The sequence below is a fragment of the Anser cygnoides genome, chromosome 10 (genome assembly GCF_040182565.1).
Source record: "Anser cygnoides isolate HZ-2024a breed goose chromosome 10, Taihu_goose_T2T_genome, whole genome shotgun sequence".
Taxonomy (NCBI): Eukaryota; Metazoa; Chordata; class Aves; order Anseriformes; family Anatidae; genus Anser; species Anser cygnoides.
This window is the reverse complement of record NC_089882.1, coordinates 16,898,133-16,919,405: the sequence shown is the minus strand read 5'-3', so window position 1 is coordinate 16,919,405 and position 21,273 is coordinate 16,898,133. Positions and strand designations below refer to the sequence as shown.

The following is a 21,273-nucleotide window of genomic DNA, read 5'->3' as shown; positions in this document are numbered from 1 at the left end:
CTCCAGCAGTTGAGAGGCAGTTGTTACATTAATTGCTTTGTTATATTATGTATCATTCACGTTCCTGTCTAAGAATGATCAAGACTGACAAAGCATGTTTTGATGCCACCATCTACGTAACAGCACAAAAGAAAGGCATTTCTGAAGCATGAATTGCTTTAAATAAAAGCCTATTAAACTATGCAATGCTGCAATTTCTCAAGAACCTAAAAATTGTTCCCAGTAAGATTCAACCACTGTTCGGAAACAAAGTCAAAATGCAAAAGATTAAGCCTGAATACTTGAACAAAATTCTCCCTTTCCTATAAAAAAGGTAATTTCTGTATTTCTTACTGGATAATTCTAAGAGTTATAATTTATGTCAAGATGCATTTAGATGGAAATTGGACTACAATTAGTAACAAAAACTGCACATTCATTTTACTTAGCTAAGTAACATTCGCACCTTAGAAACATATACAAAGAACACAGATACAAAGAAAACAGTATTTTGGTTTTCCATTTAAGACAGATAAAGATTTAAAACAAGAAATAGCAATTGCAATTTAAAAAGTTGATTTTTTTTCTTGTCACCTTGTCCTTTCAGATATTATTTTCCCATCTCCATTCCGTACCCAGGCTGGAAGAATTAAAGGCCATCTTCCCAGTTTTTTCCGTTTACAATCATTGTCTCTTACTTAAAGAACTGGTTGAGAAAACAAAGCCAAATGAACCAACTGTTGGCCATAATCCCTCTACACTTGCAGCTAGGCTGGAATTATCTAGAATTGGCTTATTTTCACAGTAAATGTTGGATTCAAGTACTTAGCCAAGCCACTTCCCCAAAAACACTGGTTTTCATTAAGAGGAGTGAGAAATACATGCTTCAGTTTGCACAAGAGTAAGTTCAAAGAGTAACAGTTGGCCACAACAGCAGTGGGAATTCAAAGTTAAGTTCCTCCCCACTCCCTCAAACCTCTGCAAGAAGTTTGACAAATAACTGAAGACATAACATGGTCACCCCAGAACCTCTCAGCCGCTGGACTGAGAAGCCTAGCTGCTAACTTGATCAAGTCTTGTTTTGCAAATTCAATGGAGAAAACTTCCCTGAAAGCAGGGAAGATTTTCATATGCCTGTGCCCATGGTCACATTCATTTACAAGAGCTGATTAGTTCTGTTCAATTGGCCAATTAGTGCCATATATGTAACACTTCTGACTGATCCTGCACTTTCATTATTTCTTAGGGCCATTAGTTTAACTCTCACGGTAATACTTAAAACAGCAACAAGCAGAATTAATCCTAGAATAAACCACTGCTTTCTTCAATAATTTCTCTTTTAGGATGTGCGTTATGCGAGCGACGTGAGCGAGCTCCGCTGACCCAACTGCCGGAGAGCACCCCGTGCCTTCACCCTGCCCGCCTGCCAGGCGCTTTCTACCCGGCCATTTCTTTACAAATTGTGTTGGACAGATCTCATCATTTCTATTAGAACACCACTAGATTGGTTTACTACTTAACACGCGATCTGGGGAGTATTTGGAACTAGACGCTGGGAAAAAAAATAAATACTAATCCACATGAGAGAGAAAGCCTGTCTGTGTGTATCATCGAGCTCCAATAGCATTTTTCGGTTCTGCCTAGAACCTCCGCAGCTTTTGCAGCACCACCTCCTCACTCTCAGGGCGATGTCAATGGGCACAGGGGCCAGCGGCGGCCTCCCTTCACGAAAATATGCCTTGACAAGAGAGAAAGATACTCAGAAATAAACCACCCTAGTTTCAGACAAGACTTTACAGTATTCTGTAACTTGAATTTCCTTAGACTTAAGATACATTTTATGATTTCAAGATGATTTTTTTTCTTTTTACACCAGAGGCCACAGCTCCCCATGCATTGAGCAGACAGCACATACAAGCAGCACGTGTGCGCACGTTATCACAATTCCCAAGACGCCAGGGATTCCTAGAAGTATTTCATTCAGTCCAGCTACAGATAGGAAAAAAAAAATCCCAAATAAAAGGTAAAATCTTACATTTAGACACATTCTCACCATTCAAGAGACCAAAAAAGAGGCAGCAAATGCCAGGGCATCACCTACTGCAGTACGGAGAGGCGAGACACCCACAGGACTCACAGAGCCATTTGTAATAAATGCGCACAACAGCATTAGAGGGGAAGTGCATTCACTTCCTGACTTGATCGGCTTCTTCTGGAAACAATGACAAATCTGAAGGTGCTATTTATGGCTTTCTCTCACCCATCCCCAGAAGAAATAGAGACTACAGCCTCTAAATACATCAAGACGGAGTTCATCTTCTCCAATTCACTTGATATCTACTTCAATATCACAGCTCCAGTCCTTTACATCCTTGAAAAAGATTAAGTGACAAACAGTGAAACCCTGCAGGGTTCCCCCCCATCACCATTACTTTCATCCAGTGACCCAATTCCACAAGACAGAGAACCTCTCGAGGTATGCTGAGGGCCCTCGAGTTCAATCAGCCAAAATGGGAGAGGAGGTCACTCAGCCCTGCACAGAATTTATTCTTTAAAAAAAATAATAAAAAAAAAATCCAAGACACATCTCCTCTACCTCTCCTCAGTACTCGCAGAGAATCTCAAAGCTGGTTGAATAGCCACATCATTTTTAAATAGCATCAAATTCCACTAGTCTCCTTCCCAACTCATCTATTTGAAGAAAGAGATCATTTCTGTAGCGAGGAGTGTCCTCGAGTGTAACAGCAAATAAACCACTGTAAATGAAGTGCCACAGCAGTGTAAATATTGACCTTGAAAACCAGCAAGCTGCTCCTCACGGTGACTCTAGGGACAATAATCCCATTTTAAGTGTCCACATAATCTCAAGAAATTGTTCAGATTAACTCCATAACTAGCAACTCACCTGACCTGTAAGCACCTGCAACTGGGTCCAGTTGCCAACTGTGAACGGGTGAAAAATGCCCAAGCGAACCATGCAGGGCTCCCACCCCCATTAAGTGAGGGAAAACCTAGTCGTCAAGAGCTGTTTACCAGAAGTCATCTGTGCAGCAAGATGTTAGTGTCATTTAAGACTGTCCTGTATTATAAAAAAGAGAACCTGGAAGAGCAGAAATCCTAGTACTGGAGCCAGGCATCTCCAGAAGAGACAACAGTTTTACTGCAAACACGAAGTCCTCTTACTCCGGGTTTTAACATTATTGTTTACCTGGTTTCCCCAGGAAACAAGGCTTGTCATTTGAAGTGCCTGCATGTACGATTTTCTACCTACCCTCTCATGGCTCTTCATCAGAATCAGTAAACTAAATATGACAGAGGGGCAGGGGTCTCAGTGAGATTAAAGTCCTGCAAGTGTTGTACCAGAATGCTTATTTTCAGAAGAAAAAAACAAAACACTATACATCACGCTCTCCAGTGAAAGAAAGATGAATACAGACACTGCTGAGAATCCTGAGGAATTAAGAAAGGATAAAGAGGGGGAGACAGAAGAAGAAAGAGTCCTTGGGAGCAGAGCTTCGTCAGTCCTGTGGCTCACGAGCCACATTTGTTTGTACAGTTCCCAGTAAAATGCTCCTCACCAGTGTGCGGGGTGATAACGCAGTACTGTCCCAGCACACCGAGCGGAGAGCTCCCCCAACTCTCAGCGCTTTCCATCTTCAGCATGGTTTTAAAGCATTCACCTAGGGCTCTGTAACTACTAAGCAGCTTTGTGCTAGTTAAAATACACTAACTGCCCAGAGAAGTGGAAAGTTATCCGGAGAGTCCCAACTCATACACAGCATATCTTGTTCCAGCCTAAACTGATGCCCTCACTTCTCATAGAAGAACGCTGAAAATACTCAGGCAACTGACTGCCCTAAGATATGCCCTATTAGTAATGCGGCGTAGAATTCATGTTGCAGTACTTCAATTCTACAGCCGAGTTCTCACTATGTATACTTCAGAAATACAATCTCACCCTAAGGTATGAGGTTATTAAAAATATATATAACAATAATAATAATAATAATAATAAAGACCTCTCCCATCGTCACCACCAAACCATAATGGTAGTCAGCAAGCCCAAGAAAAAGGAGGAAAAATCAGAATGGATACAGAGTTAACATGAAACGTGTATGTGTCTTAACGTGCACTGAGTCTTTTTTTTTTTCCCCAAAAAAGTATTCTGTTCTCTAGGAAGCAAGACCATTTTAAAATCAAATGAGCAATAAGTAACATCTTAATGCTTCTTTCATAGGCTTTATCCATATAAAGAAAATTGAGCAGTGGAAAGAATTATTGATTAAAGTTCATCAAAATATATAATTACATGAAAAACACCATTACACTAATGAGTTTTTTTAATGTAAAAAGTTATTAATATATAACTAGAATAAAATTTTACTTTCATTTTCAATTTTTGCTACATTTAGAGAATGCAAACTGTTACATTTCCCTTTCAGGATCTTGCATATTAACACAACATTCCCCTTCAGCACAATTTCAGCGAGCATTTGTATAAAAACAACAAAAAAAAAAAAAAAAAATGAACTCCCCCCCCCCACTCCATCTTCTGACATTTCAAACACGACAATAATCTTGGGAGAGGAAAAAAAACAAACGAAAAAAACTTTAGAAGTAAACAACACCCACCTCAAATCTAAAGCTATGACCCCAAAACTGAACACCATGTCCCAAAGGCAGCAGGAAATGGGCACAAAGCCAACTCCACTACCAGCGGCAACGCATCGCTGCGCGAAGCTGCCAAAGCAGAGGCGAGGCACGCTGTCTGCTGAACATCGAGCAGGACGCGTCTGATGGACACCGCCAAAGAGAGGTGCTGTAGTTCCAGAGAGCATTTGTAACTTACGTAGGCTACGTGGTTTTCAGTCGCTGATCAATCCACAAGAAACAGAACTGCATATTTAAAAGGTCAAGAAACCGAATCCCAAGACTATTCTGTAATGCTAAGACTACCACATTAACGCAGGGACAAGGTACGTAGTGCAAAACCTGTGTTTTTAGGTATTGAAAGCTCTCTCCCCAGAACTCATCCCTTACTAAATGCCTCCCAGATTTCAATTTCTCCTGCACTTACAAGACGCAGTAGTGAATTTAACAGGAGTCAGTTCACTGTCAATGTGTTCGTGTAATTAAGCTGCCAGGTGTCTGAAGTGCACCACTCGAACACAATTACTGAAGTCCGGCCAGCATAAGTGACTGCGCTGATGTCTGCAGCACCGTGCCATGGCCAAACTTCGCAAACGGAAGCACGGTAATGATCTTCAAGTGACTTGCTAAAATAAATAGAGTGGATTCAAAAAGTACACACGACAAAGGGTTAGCTCTGGAGTTGTCACAGGTCTGCCGTGGAACAACACACACAGAAAAACCCTTACATAAGGTAGAACCTGGTACAGAAACATGCTATGGCAAAGATGTTTTTGCAGTATTCCTTAACATCTTTGCCACAAGACAGTGGAAGAGGTTCAGAATTTAAAGATCCCAGCACGCAAACCGTGTGAGTCTTACACTTGACCCACCTTTCTCTCCCCCACAGCAATCGCTCAGGAGATTTGCCAGGTAAAAGAATCGGGTAAGTTAATTCAATACTAGCAAATTAATAGTAGAGGGGAAAAAAACTGCAAAGGAAAAGCCAAGCAGATCAATAATCGCTACGGTCTGACACTGTGTCTCAGCTATCTATCTCACGCTGCCGCCTCCCGTGGAGAATGTGCATGCCAGCTTTAACCCCAGGGGTTGCCCAAGTCTCCCAAAGCAAGCGCCCAGCCGAAAAGGGAGCCAAACACAAGCCAAGCCATTCTCCCAACTCTTCCACCTTCAGCCTTAAGTACGACTGACAAAAAGGGTAAAGTGAGGTCTCTTGGTTTTATTCAGCTGTCTGGCTTGCCCAAGTACCGTTTTCCCACTAATAATGGTTCTGGGAAGAACCAGATTTCATTCTCTTCAGCCTTCAATCACAGCAACAATTTGCAAAGCAAAAGTAAAAGAGGAAATGGCTGAACCGAAGGCAGGAAGCCCACTAAGTCTTCTTCCTACAGATGATCCTTTAGATAGATAGATGCCTTCTTACTCTTTTTTTAATTGTAAAATCCATGCTTGTAACAACCACCACACAGGAAACCCACATTTTTCCACAGTTAGCTGATATATTTTCATTATTATATCATTGATTTACTCGGCCCTGAAAGCTGGCTGTTCTGAAGCAGTAATCACAGACCTTACCCAGAGCAGGACTCTGTCCTGCTGGGTGCTGCAAGTTACAGCCCCCGCTCCAGCAACACCATGATCATTCCCCACTGACAACTTTTTCCTCTTACAAATCAGATCTTTCTGACCAGTCCACATCTGCTGTGACCCCTGAGTTGCAAAACCCAGGTATTTCTGAAGTTACAAGAGAGGTGCTCAGCTTCTTCAGCATGACTTTTGCCCGGCGCACCTTCCCTTCTACCCACTGGGAAGGTTTTCTCTGGTAACCTCCCGGGCTGCTGACAGCGGCCAGCTCATGAGCAGGAGGGAGCAGCGAGGAGCCAGCCAGGTAGGTAGGTAGGTAGGTAGGTGGGTAGGCCTTCTTGCTTCAAAACCTCTCCCGCCCCGATTCTACCGTGGGAGCGGGTAAAACTGTCAGGCGTAAAGGTTACTGTACAAAGCCATTTTATAACGGCAACAAGTTTCTGCGAGGAGCTCTAATTGCTCTGCTAACGCACACGTGCGTGCCTGTGAACCAGGCGGCGCTGGCCTATTTCCGAACAAGCGAGGGCCTTGCAGAACCGTAACGGTGAGCGGAGTTGGGAATTCACCATCCGCTGCCCGCGTTGTTTTCCTTCTCCTTTCATTATTTCCACTGCGGCCGGGGGGCAGAAGCCTCAGTGACAAGTTTGCAGGAGCCGCGGACGGAAACTTGCCGGGTGCTGCCGGGCGGGCATCCCGCCGCCGCCCGCCGGGCGCCCAGCACCGCTCCCGCCCGCGAGCCCCCGGCCGGCCCCGGGACCTCGGCGGCCGCCCCGGCGGCGTCGCCGGCGGCCGCCCTCAGGTGCGGCGGCGGCGGGCAGCGGCTCCGCGGGAGACAAAGGCTGCGGGGCCGGCCGAGGAGCCGCCGGGCGCGGCGCGCACACAATGCCGGCCCCGCGGCAGCGCAGGCGCTGCGGGAGAGCCGCGGGTGCGGTGCGGGGGCGGCGCCCGCCCCCCTCCGCCCGCCCGGCCCGGCCCGGCCCGAGCGAGCGCTGCGCGGCCGCCGGACGGGGAGCGGGGAGCGCGGAGCGGAGCCGCGGGCGGGACGCGCCGAGCGGGGCAGGGCAGGGCAGGGTGCGGGGCGGTGCGGGCGGTGCGGGGTTTGAAGGTCCCCTCCCACCGCCATTTTGGGGGGGGGGAGCTCGCCCCCCCCCCCCCCCCCAAGCCGGGGCCGCCAAGTTCCCGCGGGGCCGCCCGGGAGGGCAACTTCGGGCCGGGCGCGCCGCGGGCCCCCGCGGGAGCGCGCAGAGTTGCGCGCGGGCACTTGCGCGGCGGGGAGGCGGCGGCGGCCCCGCGCATCGCGCCCCGGCGCGCCCCCGCCTGCCTCTTCCCCCCTCCTCCCCTCCTCCTCCTCCTCCTCCTCCTCCTTCGCCGCCTTTTTTTTTTTTTTTTTTTTTTTTTTCCCCGCATCCAAACTTCGGGAGCCCGGAAAAACCCCGGGGGCCCCGCGCCCCGCCGGCAAAACGCCGCCAGCAGCTGCGCCCGGGGCCGCTCCGCCCGCGCCTGCCCGCCGCCGCCCCCCGCCTCACCTGCGGGGAGTTTTTCCAGCCCCCGCCGCTCCCCGGGCTCGGGCTCCCGGCGCTCCGCTCACCGCCTCATTCCAATATGGCACGGCCGGCACGGCGCATGCGCCCGCCGCTGCTCCCCCCGTTCCCCCCCCCCCCCCGCCGCCCCTCCGCCCTCCCCTCCCCTCCCGGCTTTTCGGGCGCTCCGGTCCCTGCCGGCCCCTCCCGCCCCCCCCCGGCCCGCCGAGCCCCGCTCCCCGCCCGGCCCCGCGGGGCTCGCCGCCGGCTCCGCCCCCGCCGCGCCGCCCCGGGCTCCTGCCCCCGGCCACCTGCTCCCGCCGCGCCGGGGCCGGGCGAGGGCTCGGCCGCCGGTACCGGGCCCCGCCTGGGGCAGGGGCGCAGCCCGGCGGCGGCCCGGGGCGCTCCGGGGATGCGCGGCGCCGGCCCCAGCCCCAGCCCGCCCCCGCCGGGGCCCCCCGCGGGGCCGAGCGGGCCTCGGCTCTCCCTGCCGGCGGAGCCCCGCGCCCCCGCCGCCCGGCCGGGCGAAGCGAAGCGAAAGAAAAAGGAAGCGCCCTGCGTGTGCAGCGCCGCTCCGCCGGCCGGGCGCCGCGCACCGGGCTGGCAACGGCGGGGGAAGGAGCGGCGGGGCCGAGCCCGGCGGCGGGAGCGGAGCGGAGCGGAGCGGCGGCAGGGACGCGCCGCCGAGTCGGGCTGGGTGCCGCCCGCTGAGGGTGCCGTGCCCGCCCGCCGCGCCCCCGCGGGGTTCTGCCCCGCGCGGTGCCGGCCACCAGTTGCTGGCACCCCGGCCGGAGCGGAGCGGAGCGGAGCGCGCAGGAGCCGGCGGCAGGAGCCCGGCGCGGCCCCGCCGCCACCCGGCCCCAACGCGCCGCTCCCCGCCCGGCAGCGGAGCGGCGGAGCCCCGGGCCCGGGCCGTCCGCTAGAGGGGGGCCTCGCCGTGCCGCCGGAGGGAGCCCCGCTCCCGGCCCCGCCGAGCCGCGCCGGGCAGGTGTGGCCCGCGCCGCGCCCGGGGACCGGGGACCGGGGCAGCGGGACGGGCGGCGGGGAAGCGCCGCGAAGTTCCCGCACCGGCGGCGGACCCCGAAGCGCTCCGGCGGTCCCGGAAAGGAGGCTTCGGTGCGCGCCCCGGGGGAGGCGCAGGGCCGCCGAGAGGAGCGCGCTGCCGGCAGCGCGGGCAGGGGACAGCCGCGGGGCTCAGCCGCCGCTCCGTGCCGTCAGCTGGTGCCAGCCCCAGGAGCGCTCACAGCCTCCTCCGGCTGGCCAGCTTCGGGTTGGTTCGGCTCTGCGTCCTCCGTGGCGACCGGGAGGAGGTAGAAAGGCACGGCAGGAGGTTAAAGCAGCCCTGCCGGCCCCGCTGGGCGGTGAGCGGAGCCCTGAGACGCGGGGCAGCGCACGGCAGCTCGCAGCCCGCGGTGCGCTCAGCGGGAGCCCTTCGGGGCAGGGCCAGCGCTCGGCGCCCGGCGCCGTGTCCCTGCCCCGCCGGAGGACGTGGCCAGGCTGCCCGCACGCAGCCCAGCTGCCGTGCCTTCATCTTCAAGGCTTTTCTGGCATCCGCTCTTGTGACAAACTAGCAACTTTCTAATTTCCACCCTAAATGTATTCGTTACCGATTTATAGCCGTTTGATCTTTACCGGTATTACCCTTCACATTAAATGATAATTCTGTGCCTCTGATATTTACCTAAAATGTCCCTATAAATAGCAATTAGATCATCATCCCTCAACCTTTCGGCTGTGTTTTTAATCTTCTCTCTAAATACATTTTCCATTCTTCCAGTGTCCTCTACACCTTCTGCCCTGTGCGCACTGCTCTAAACAAGGTCTTAACAACTGCCTCGCACACTGATATTAATACCTCGCCGTCTACTGAAAACACCTCACTCGATGCATCCCGGAATACATTAGCATTTTTAAGACCGCATTACAGTGGCATCTTAGTTATCCTACAACCAATAACATACCCGCACTCCTCTCCTCGTAATCTCACAGTTGATGAACCTCCAAGCTTACTCGCAGTTATTCTAATTAATCTTTAAGTGCATGACTTCTTGCTATTATATTCCATCCCATTTCTGGTACTCCAGGCAATAGATCATCTTCAGCAATTGTGCTAGCACTATTTAAGGTGATGCCATGCCTTAAAAATTGGCATCCTTAAAAATTGTTTTAAGCTCGTTTAGCATCAGCCTCCTCAGAGGTCTCCCCTCTTACACGGAAGCTCGCTCACTCTCTGTGCAACCCATCCACACCTTTTGCCATGTCAGAAATGCAGAAAAAGTGCCCCCAGCAGTCTGGTCCAAGCCTGCACCAGACTTCCCAGCACACGTTACCCACATTCCTGAGTACGCCCCATTCTTGAACCAACACTACCTCTTTGGCAACAGGCGGATCTCCAAGAACCACCGTGGTTCAGCTGTTTTCCCACAGCCTTTTCCTTTGCTTGGCACTTGTTTTGGTTTTGCTGCAGACTGTGATACACCATTTCTACAACAAAGGTAAACCTGAACACTTTGTGCGCTTCACACATCTTCAAAGATCATCAGCTTCCTAATCACCAAACTTATTTTTCTTGTTTGTATTAAGTGGTTAAAGAGGGATTCTAAATTTTCTCTAAACCCTCAGTACCCGAGCCAGTAAAGTCACATACCTTGTTAGCAGCACACTGCCTTTTCCTGCTGTTGTTCCCTAACATTAAGGGAAACCCTTTTTGACACTAAGTTTTCAATCTGTGTGAACAGCATTAGACTATCAGTATCAGGAGTAAGTGTCAGCCAGCTGCTGCCTAAGCAGGGGTTTCTGTTTCTGCTCCATTCAGAGAAACATTCAGTTGGGCTTCGTTTTGATACATAAATTAGGACCACACTCCTAGAGACTGCAAGGGCCAAGAAGATCCTCCGACTACCATGAACTTTCTGAGTGCGCAGACAGCAGGCTCAAGCCGTACCTCTCTGCGCTAAGAACAGGACTGCTGGGTTTTTGCAGTCCTGTGTTTGTACCCAAATGTATCCCAAATGTAGCTGAGCATTCCCATCCACTGAATGGGAATAATTCAGTTACAGGAACATCGCGAGTGTCTGCGAGAGCAAAACCCAGAGATGATAGTTTAAGTTATAGATACGTAAATTCAAATTAGCTACAAGTTGGTTACAACTTTTTGTCTCTACCTGTAGTTTAATGGAAGATTTGTTCGGGTAAAGATTGTGAGATGGAGCCTACATGAGTACGCACAGAGTACGCATGTGAGTGCCATATGCTGGTCTTAGTGGAATTACTATTTGTATCTTAAAGGGGAAGGCAAAAGTGCTTCTGAAATCCTGGGTCCCCTCATGATCCTTGCCTGCATCGCAAGCCCTTAATGGGGTAAAAGTAGGTGTTTGGGAAGGAAACCAAATGCAGGGGCATAACATAAGAGCAGCATGGCCCAGGATGCCCAAAGGGGAGCTGAGACAAAGTCCTGTTAACTGAGCTTTCTACTCCACACAGAGCTCGACACAGTGGTTTGCACTCATTAAGTTTTCCCTAAGTGTACGGACTTTTTCTGCAAATGCTGCTGAAGGTGTTTAGCTGTTAACTTAGAGCTGCATGTCTTATTCCAAAATATACAGAACTTTACTACCGTGCTACAGAACAAAAATTGCCAAAGACTTATTAATATTCATTGCTCTCCACTGCTCCCGTGGGCATCAACATACAGAGAGTACTTTTGGGGTAATAACCAGAGACATACGTTTCTGGAAATGAAGTATTTGCAGTTGCTGTTTCTGTGGTCAATGAACCAGACGAATTCTAACCCAGAAGATAACCTTCTGTGGGTCACTGAGCGACATCCCTGGACTTCTGCTTTGCTCTTCCTGTTTTCAGACTTTATAGAGTCTGAAAACTATGTCGGTGTTAAAATTGGTGAGAGGCTCAGCTGACAGCCCTGTGACAGACAATCTGTTCATCCCCAGAGGAACCGTAGCACAGACGCAAGGGAAAAGCCACTGGGACTCCTCCGTTTGCTGTTGCAGAAGCATGCCGATGGCACACAGGGCTAAGTGCAACTCAGACTGTCCTCCTCCTTCAGTGGCCTTTCAAAAGATGCTCCCCCAGTTAGCAGCAGGTGCCAGATGCTCACAGCTTATGCTGCGGGCACTGGGGATGTTAATGGTTATTGAGGCAGCATTTTCCTTTGCTTCAGATATTCAAGACAGCTCTCTTTTAAAGGCATTTCATTGGCATGTAGATATGTCTGATCAGGTTCAATTGCAGGAAGGAAGAAGAAGCTGAGATCCAAGGGCTTTGGTCTGTTCCTTTGCTTCCCCATCTGACTGCCTTCTGGTGTCACAACTCCAGACTCAGGACAACAAGGTTTCAGGGTACATGCAGCTCCCTTATCAGACATTTTACATCAGTGGTAAAAAAGGCTACATGGTCTTTGGTTAGATGCCCAGCTGGCAGCAGAAGAAAGCATCTGTAACCTGGTCCCTGTAGCACGGGACCCCACCTTCTACCTTTTCTCCAGTTCAGCTTTTGGGCGTGCTCTTTTATGCTTGGCTGCTTTTTCCATCTATGTTTTTGCTTCCTTCTCATTTCATCTGACCTCTACACTCCCAATTTTTATTACTTCATATTAATATCCATTCCACCTCACTTGGGTTGTTTGGTTTTTTTTGTTTGTTTGTTTTGTTTTAACACTACAGATCCATTTTCACTATGTTAAGGAAAACAAGTTCATGAAAGAAACCTGGCTTTTACCTGCCATGATGCTGTTCACTTTTCACATCCATAATTTTCCCTTCCCCTTTGTTTAGTCTATTTAGACTAGCTTGAATAATGGTAGAAAGTGTAACCCTTTACCCATAAAGGAAACAAGTAACTTACAAAGTGATGCAAGCCTCAAGCTGAGCCTTAAGAGAGTCCAGTGTGTCCGAACTGGAATCCTGCTCCTTTTTGAAGCCCCCCCTGCACACAGCTGGAGATAAAAGCACGTAAGCTTTCACGTAGCTTAACGGCTGTTCTGCAAAGCGGAATGCAAAAATATTCTCTCCCTCCAGTCTACCAGCATAAGCTATCTTCGGAAGTTTTATTATAATGCCAAAATGTTGCCCCTATTATGAGATACTACCCATCCGAAAGCAGTGCCATGCCATCTTGCACCTTCCCCATGGTAAGGTCTCGCATACTTCCTCTGTTGGGTATGAGGATAGTTGCAACCTTTTCACATTTTTTTCATAACTGAAGACTTTTCAGGTGTAGGACACGCTGTACAGGTCACAAAGAAGAAGGAAAAAGATCTCAGGCTAAAGCCTGGGAGGTTTAGGGAGAAGAGATTTTAAGTAACCTTGCAGATTTCCCTAAGCTACTTGCAGGCAGATGTGGCTGATAACCTTTCCCCAGGAAATTATTTCTAACTCCACAGGTCTGTGATACCTAATAAAATACAAGAAGCTACAGCAAGCCCTGTTCCTCCACTCTAGTTCCTTGCAGTCCCTTCTAGTCAATCTCCAGAATGCTAGCCGGCCTCCTCTCATCACCTGCTGCCTCTGGAAGCTCTCCGAGATGGCACAAGTGAAACATGTCATCAGGTAAAAAAAACAAAGCAGTCCGAAAGAGATCCTAACAAGGACCTAAAGAAAAGTCATCTCCAGCTCTGAAGGTAACCCCAGACCGAGAGCACTTCCCCTGGCACTCAGGGGAATCCTGCTACTGTAGGTTGTTCCAATCCCCAAGTCTTTGTAATGCTTACTGCACATTACCGGTGCAGTACTGCTGCGCAGCTCCTGTGCAGGAGGAACCTCTTCCAGTCGCTTGCTTCGTACACTGACTGCATGCCGACAAGCAGTCAGATTTGTTTCTGGTCAAAGGCAAAATATTCTTCTGCAATTTCAGCTGACGCTTTTGAAGTTGTACAAGTAAGGAGCTGGATGTATCACCCAAGTGCTGCACGTGTACTGCTGTGCCAGTGCTGTTGCTGTATTAAGCTCTATGACAGTGCTGCCAATTATCTGATAGAAGTGTGAATTCCTACAAAACACTTAGTGACTGCAGTAAGAGACGTAAAGATGTTCTTGGACACCACAGCACAAACTGTGTATGTGCAGATTAGGGTTGGTGGCGGTGCCATAAAGTAAGCTAGTGTGAAGCATTAAAAACTGATGAAGAATAGCCACTAGCATCAGGCAGCTTCGTTTGACCACTCCATCAGTCATGCATAAGGTATGGTTAAGGCTGCACTGCTCTCACACTAGAAGAAATGTACTCACATGAAACTAAAGTTCACAAGTGCTTAAGAAAATATTGGCTTTTTGCTGGAAGAATATTAAGTTGTGGAAAAGATTTGTTTCATTTTATCTCTGAAAGGGTAAAACAGTTTAAATAACCAGGTCAGGCTTTCTGGAGTGGCTGGATAGATTTAGATTCTAATATTACAATCGGATTGCATTTCTCTTTAAGTCCTTGAGTTTGCTTTCTTGATTTATTTTTAATTACAGACTGATTACACAGGGTAAGATTTCACCGTGTGGTGTTCACTTTGGACTTCTACAAGGTTTATAACTCCTCCAGTTTCTGTGAGGTGTTCAGTTATCATGTAATACTAGCACAACAGGCAAACAAATGGAAGGACTGTTTTCTCTGTCAGTGTTTACATTTCTTTTTTACAAGCATCAAGAGGATGAGAACATTCCAGAGGAGAAAGAGGAATTTCCTAACTCCCAGTACAATTTTTTAGGTACCTGGCAAGCAGCATGCATCAATATTCAGATGCCATGTGCTTCTTTGTGTCCCTCATGTTTCTGCAGTGTGGGCCATCTCTGTACATACACCACCACAGCGGAAACAACATTGACTTCAAAGCAAGTAAAATCCAGGCCATATAAACTCAGACTAAAAAATTAAATAGAAGCAAAGCAAGTATAGTCACAACATACAGAAAAGTTGAGTATATAAGTACTCAACATACAAGACACTGTAACAACTGGAATATGCATCTCTGTAGAAAAGCAGAGCCCTTCCATGTGACACTAACTTTGCTGGTTTATGGTTCTCCTAACATTTTTGAACACTTTCCAGCTTCAATTTCAAGTCAACTCATCTGCAAGATAGTTACCACTGATGCTGAATACTGAAGAACCCTTTCCTTCAGTTGGTGCATACACTTGCTAAGATTAACTACAGGATACTGACTGCATTGTCAGTATTTTGCTGAATTTGACTATAATCTTGCCAATGCTAATTAGCATTTGCAAGGAGACAGTGGAAACGTGTTTTTTTAAGAGATGTGAATGGAAAAGAGGGGCAGGCAACATGCTCTTTGTAAGTACAGTTTAGATACCACAACAAGATTATGCAAAAGCAATATTGTCATTTACCTAAGAACAAATACCCAGTTTATTTGTTTCAATACAAGGGCAAAGCGATTTTTCCCTCAAATTAGACATGTTTATGTAGTTTTAGAAAATCCTGATCAGCCCTGCCTGAGCACAGAAGACCAGATTAAGAAGACAGATTATAAACAACAGTAAAGCAGCACATCTAGTTTCATTATACAAGCCAAATGAAACAGAGAAATTAAACCAAGAGCGGGAAAACAACTAAGACTTAAAACTGTGCTGGGAATACTCCAAAGACTCATTACCAGATGAAAAAGTATGATTATCTTATTAAGCGTACTACCACCCATACAGAAGCTCTGATCAAAACAATAATTAAACCACCAATAACAATCTCTCTGCATCATTAAATACTTTTGTACAAATAAATTAACTCTGCCAGCCAGAAACATCAAATGGAGATAATTTACCTCAACCAACTAATAAGTCCAAATACTCAGAAAGCCTCTCACATTCTTACCTGGGAATCCACTATCATCATTCTTCCAAAAAAAAAGCTTTTAAATAAATGATCATGACAGCATCCCTATAAATTTCTGTATTTACACCGCCACTGATAAATCAATGAACCATGTGGCTTGAGATAACAACCTGTCCCTTTGCCAGTGGTGAAAACTGATTCTCTTCCAACTAGCACACGCAGCTGAGCAGGAATATTTATTTCTGAGCAAAGTAAATGGTCACTCAAGTGCAATTGTTGATATGCAGAATCTGGCAACAAATCAATATTGACTTTAAATAACCAATTTATGCCATTACTTTTTAATACCTATGAATCTTGTTAAAATCCCATAGCATGCCGACATGAAGCAGCAAAGGCTGCTTAATTTCTTTTGGTTTGTGGGTTTATCGAATTTGAGGTTTTAAGAATCCTGTTATTGGTGAGTGTCAGTTTCTAGCTTTTCTCTTTTATTGTCTTCCTTTGAAATATCTCCTGAGCTCTTTTATCTTCACTTCAATTTGATTTTTTTGTCCTCAGTCTGAGAAAGGTGCAGGTCCAAAGTTGGTATTTGTGTATTTACCACCTTGACTCTCCACAGGCAATCAGTACCAGTTTTATTTGGGGTTTCAGGGGCATAGATTAAAGCAGATATATGGAGCCTTTATTTATGTTCCTTTAAGCAATCTAAACAAGTATATTAGATAATTTGCCAGACCACACCAAACTGCATTCTTGAGCTACATAAACAGCAGTGCTTACGTATATATCATCTTGCAGCCTCATCAGCAAAAACTCTAAGATCTAAGCAATATGACTCTGAGGTCAGAGTCAAAATTTAGGCACAGAAATAAAAAAGCAGAAACCAGGGGGTTGAAATTCCTACCAAGCATAAACTAACCTTTTCGGATGCACCTCTGAGAATGGGTCAGGGCTGAGATACAACAGCAGAGCAGCACTTGTAGGGAACTTCACCAGCTGCAGCACATGCTGTACCTGGTTAGGAGAAAACAGAATAATACAGTTGCAGGTGCGTGTTACTCTGGCTGATTTTATTACTAGAAAGCCCAAAAGAGTCTAAAATTACTGTCTTGAAGTAGATGAGAACTGAGGAACCTTATGTTAGCACAAGGGCTTCATACACACTTTTAGGAGCACCTCACAAGACAAGTTTGGCCCGTTTATGTAAGTGAGGAGCTGGCAAAACCCATTGGAAGTACTGTGGAGAAAGATAACTTGGTTTCCTAGTGGGCTAGACTCTACACCTTCTTTGACTAGCTACTGTTTTAGCCATGGCTTGCAAATATATAAAGCAATTGAACAGGTTTACATGTTTATTTTCTCTCTTAATTTAACAGGAAATTGTACAACAAATATAATTGTGCTGCCATAGGGAAAAAATCTAAGACCTACAGGGAGCATCCCACAGTAGATGCAGTGATCAGCACAGCCTTATATCTGTGTTCTTTAAGAAATGCCACCTAATTTCTGGAGTGTTTGTCAGGTGTGTAGTACAGTGAGAATCAGATCTCACGCTTCTGGTGTAATTCAACTAGTGCTACAGAGTCAGTGAGCAGGCCCTTCCCTTCAAGTGTCACTGAACGATTTGGGGGCTTATTTTGTCATCTTGCATGCCATCCATTAGGAACCATCTCTGGAGAGGATAGTGAACCACTACCAGCCTGATTCATTCTAACAAACCCAGTATTCCTAAATCATGCTCTTTAGTTTCCCAAATTAACTTACCTCATGGTTTCCTCTTTGTTCCTAGAAAGATATATTGTTTGTATTCAACCTGAAAATCTGCTGGCATTAGATATATCAGGATACCCACAGGTGGTTCCTTTGTCATCCTATCACTGCAGTGGGAAGTTAGCAAAATAAATCAATAAAAACAATGTCTTGGTTGATGCCTGGGGAAAACAATCTGTGGTTGAATATATAGCTCAGCAAAAGACTGCCCCGTGAGCAGACAACACTGGGTAATATGGCTTCCACTCACTGGAGATCTCAAATAAGGATTCTGGTTTTTATTCAGCTTTTTTCCACCACTCAGGTTTCTATCTTATTTTGCATCATTTAAAAAAATCAACAAAAACAAAAACCAAACAAACAAAAGAGCAACAGCAACAACAAAAAAAACCCACAGTTTCTTATCCTTTTTCAGATATGCACTCGACTGAGGGTTGTTTTTCCACAAGGTCATGTTTTTGTTCTCTGATTTGCACACAACATTTGCAGCAAGAGCCTAATATAAAGCTGGTTTTCAGTTAGCACTATCTGATGCACTGTTTTCAAAGACTACATGCAAATAGAGTCAGTGCTGCCTTCTGCACTACCTCCATTTTATTTTCTATTGAGACTGAACGTGAAGAGCTGCAGTCTGTTTAGATGATCATGGTTGTTGTAACAGAAAACCAAAGCTATTTCCAAAAGTGGAATTTATTAGAATCAGTGTATTTTCTTCTGCTTACAATACAAAAAAGTCTGAGCATGTTGCATCCTTAGTTATTCTCCCAGGTCTGGGAAGACATGAGAAGCAGAGTGGGTATGGAGAAGACAAACTGTTGACTAGTAAATCCATTTAGAGTAAAGACTGCTGGAGCGAAGTGATATGTAATAGAAACAAGTGACAATTTACCCTATAGCTGCATTTCTCAAGTTATTTTTCCCTAAGAATATGGTGGAATTACCGGGCTGAGGCAGAGGCAGCCAGCTCCTGCAGAGAGCAGCCTCTCTCAAGCCACAGTTGAATCCGGTACCCTGAGAAACACACAGCTCCAGGACACTCAGGGGAAGTTGTTGCTACCCCAGCATGCATGAAGGTGCTGTGCAACGTGCCCTGCGTAGACATACATCTACACCGCATAGACACAGGTCTACGTTTTTATCTTTGTACTCTAGACTTAGTGCCAGAGGAACGATACTCAGAGCTTGAGCTGACCCAAGAAGGCACGAAGCAGTGTCTGTCACGACCTAACTATTTCAGTACCCTCGGAAGAAGGGTACTTTGTCCTACTCTCATCAAGTCAACGTTGATTTCATAATTGAAGCCATTGATAAATGAAAACTGATAAAACATAACTGAAGCCATTTCATAACTGAAGCCACTGAAGAACATCTACTGGAAAGCACAGCCTTGCTTTCCTGTTCAGGGAAGGAAGACTGGCACTCTGCGTGCTGAAGATTTACTTGATAAATTCATGTTTATCTTTAATGTAGCATACAAGTGCATATGCAAAAAGTGAAATACATAAACAATAAACAAAGGCTGTTTCCTGTGGGCTGCAATACCTACTCTATGGAATATTTTTCATCTTGTCAATCAAATATAGGAGCTATTCAATAGAGGTAGTTGCATAATAGCACAGGGCTTCCTGCTTTTCCAGGATTCTCAGGTTTAAATTCCCCTCAATGCGGAGCCAGGTTCCCCATCGTGTTCCTGCTACAGAAGTGAAGCTGTGTGTCTCACTGTCAGGGAAAGCATTTGTTAATTGTTTCAAAAAAACAAAACAAAATAAAACAAAACAAAACAGAGTGAATAAACATTTAGCTAAATAGCTAAAACATGCATAAGGTGCCCTACGCAACTTTCAGTGCTATCAGCTGCAGCACAAGATGCTCGTACAGCAAGAACAGTCATGCCAGATGTTAGGCATGAACCCACTTGTTTCCACTGTACATCCACTGTGGTTGTGTTGTTTTAGCTCTGTGATGATTGCAGGGAGACCCTGCTGAGGCACTAAAAACCCCTCTATGCCCTAGCCTTACCAGAGACCACTCCTGGACCAGAGCCTTCATGCTTTGTTTGCATGCAGCACAAACGGTTGGGAAGCCTTACGGTGGGACTAGGAGGCAAGACTTGGTCACCTTATTTATGAGAAAGAGCCAATGGAATCAGTATTGTAAAACAAGGAAAAGATACACACACACACATACACATTTAAAACATTCACAGTTTGCTGCAGCAAGAAAGAGCGTGCAGGGTTTATTACAAAATAGCTGATTTTACAAATTGCTGTTTTATGTCGCTTGTATTGATTTGATTTTATTTTGGTTCAAAAACCAGACAGCAGAGGGTGCCAAACCCCCAAGAGGGAGAGCACCCAGACCCACTGAGCTCTCATGCATCACCTCAATTCCCCCGTGTTGATAGCTGTACTCCAGCACGAGTGGTCAGGCCACATCGAGACACTTCAGCGCTGCATGTTCCCACCTGCGCTGATAGCTGTACTGGAGTGTATTATCTCATTTGGTTGTGTCAGCACTTCCATTACAGTTTATAACCTCTTACTTTGTGGATCAATCTAGGCTATTGCAAGCCAAGTTATTTTCTCTCTGATGTGCAATTGGCACTCAATGTTATCTCAGGAATCTGAAGCCATGTTTTGTTATCAGGATGTTCCAGAGACGACTCACTAAATTAAAAGCAAGCTCTTGATCATAAAGAGCTGGGCATAAACCCTCCCCCACCTTTAGCATGTGGTACAAATATGACAGAGACACTGATGAACTAAATCTGTTTAACTTACATTGTTTGTATGTACAACACTGTTATGTATGTTGTTTGTACTTGGGACAAAGAAACATGAGATTAAAACATCAACAGCTCTGAAATCCCATTCTCATCCTACAGCAAATTATGAACTGAAGCAGTATTATATTGTCAGACATTTCTTCCTGTTCTAATAAAAAGATACACATTCTACATTTTCTGCAAACACTACTTATGGGAATGAAATGGAAATGGTTCCTCGAGTAGTAACTAGTTACAATAGCTTCTAAAAAAGCCCACAAATTATTCTGATTGTATTTAGGAGCCAAATCCTGAAGCCTTTGCTGCATTCAGATTCTTGTTCTTTGAGTCAAAATTACTGCACTTGGTCCAAAGAGCATTTGTTTCTCTTCTGTTTCTTGACAATTCCTGTCCTGAAGATGAGCACACTCAGGTGGCCAATTTTACTGTTCACATACCTGATATACATAATCACTGGCCTATTATTTCTACACAGGAATGGGATCCATCATTCCTAATTGAAAATTTTGCAGATAGCAATCGATAATTTGTAAACAGTTACTCACTTTGAATGAGTTATATAGGCTCTGTTTACTTAATCTAGCTACTTGTCAGCTTTATCGGTCACTTATCAACAGAAGCAGAAAGCTGGCCACATATTACCCATTCATCATCCTTTTCTGTCTCTGGAACATACACAACATATATTGGTATATGCCACAGAACTGGCAAAATAGTTCATAATATAACGAAGTTGCCAGCAGAACTATGTATAATAGTTACTTTCTCAATGCCAAAAACATATAGGATGCTTCATAACAGTGGCAACATTTTAACGCAGTCTCAACCATAAGGTCTAAAGAATTATTGCAAATATGACAGTGTTAGCTCACACAGGAGGTGTTGTGATAGATGTCAGGTTGGACTGGGAATGCCCGAGACCCCTGTGCAGTAATCTGGGGAGAACATTTCCTGAACTGAGGAACGTTCAGGGCAGGAGATGCTGCAGGAGAGGCCCTGCAGTCCCTCAGACTACAGAGAGGTACCATTTTAATATCTTCATGTAGTATCACATGATACCAAACTCAGTTTGTGCAGAAATAAATCATTCCTAAGGCACGTCGTCACAGAAATTATCTGTAATTGTTCACTGCACAGATAATGTGCGACCCTCGGTTTGCAGCCAGCAGTATTCAGGGTTGTACACCCCTG

At 46.3% G+C, this 21,273-nt stretch overlaps 2 protein-coding genes across 4 annotated transcripts in view; one reads left to right on the top strand and one right to left on the bottom strand.

Annotated features, from left to right (window-relative positions):
• SFMBT1 (Scm like with four mbt domains 1) overlaps positions 1–21,273 on the bottom strand; it is an 89,989-nt gene that overhangs the window by 68,371 nt on the left and 345 nt on the right. For 2 of the 3 annotated variants that reach the window (XM_013191952.3, XM_013191947.3), the window contains exon 2: positions 16,447–16,541. The gene's annotated coding sequence lies outside the window, so the exon portion shown is untranslated. Of the gene's footprint in view, positions 1–7,739; positions 7,855–16,446; positions 16,542–21,273 lie in introns of those variants that run through there. The other variant, XM_067003440.1, reaches the window with a different exon arrangement.
• On the top strand, positions 8,146–9,315 carry LOC136791633 (basic proline-rich protein-like). The gene has a single exon (XM_067003373.1). It carries the CDS (start codon positions 8,146–8,148, stop codon positions 9,313–9,315), a length of 1,170 nt encoding a protein of 389 aa, XP_066859474.1.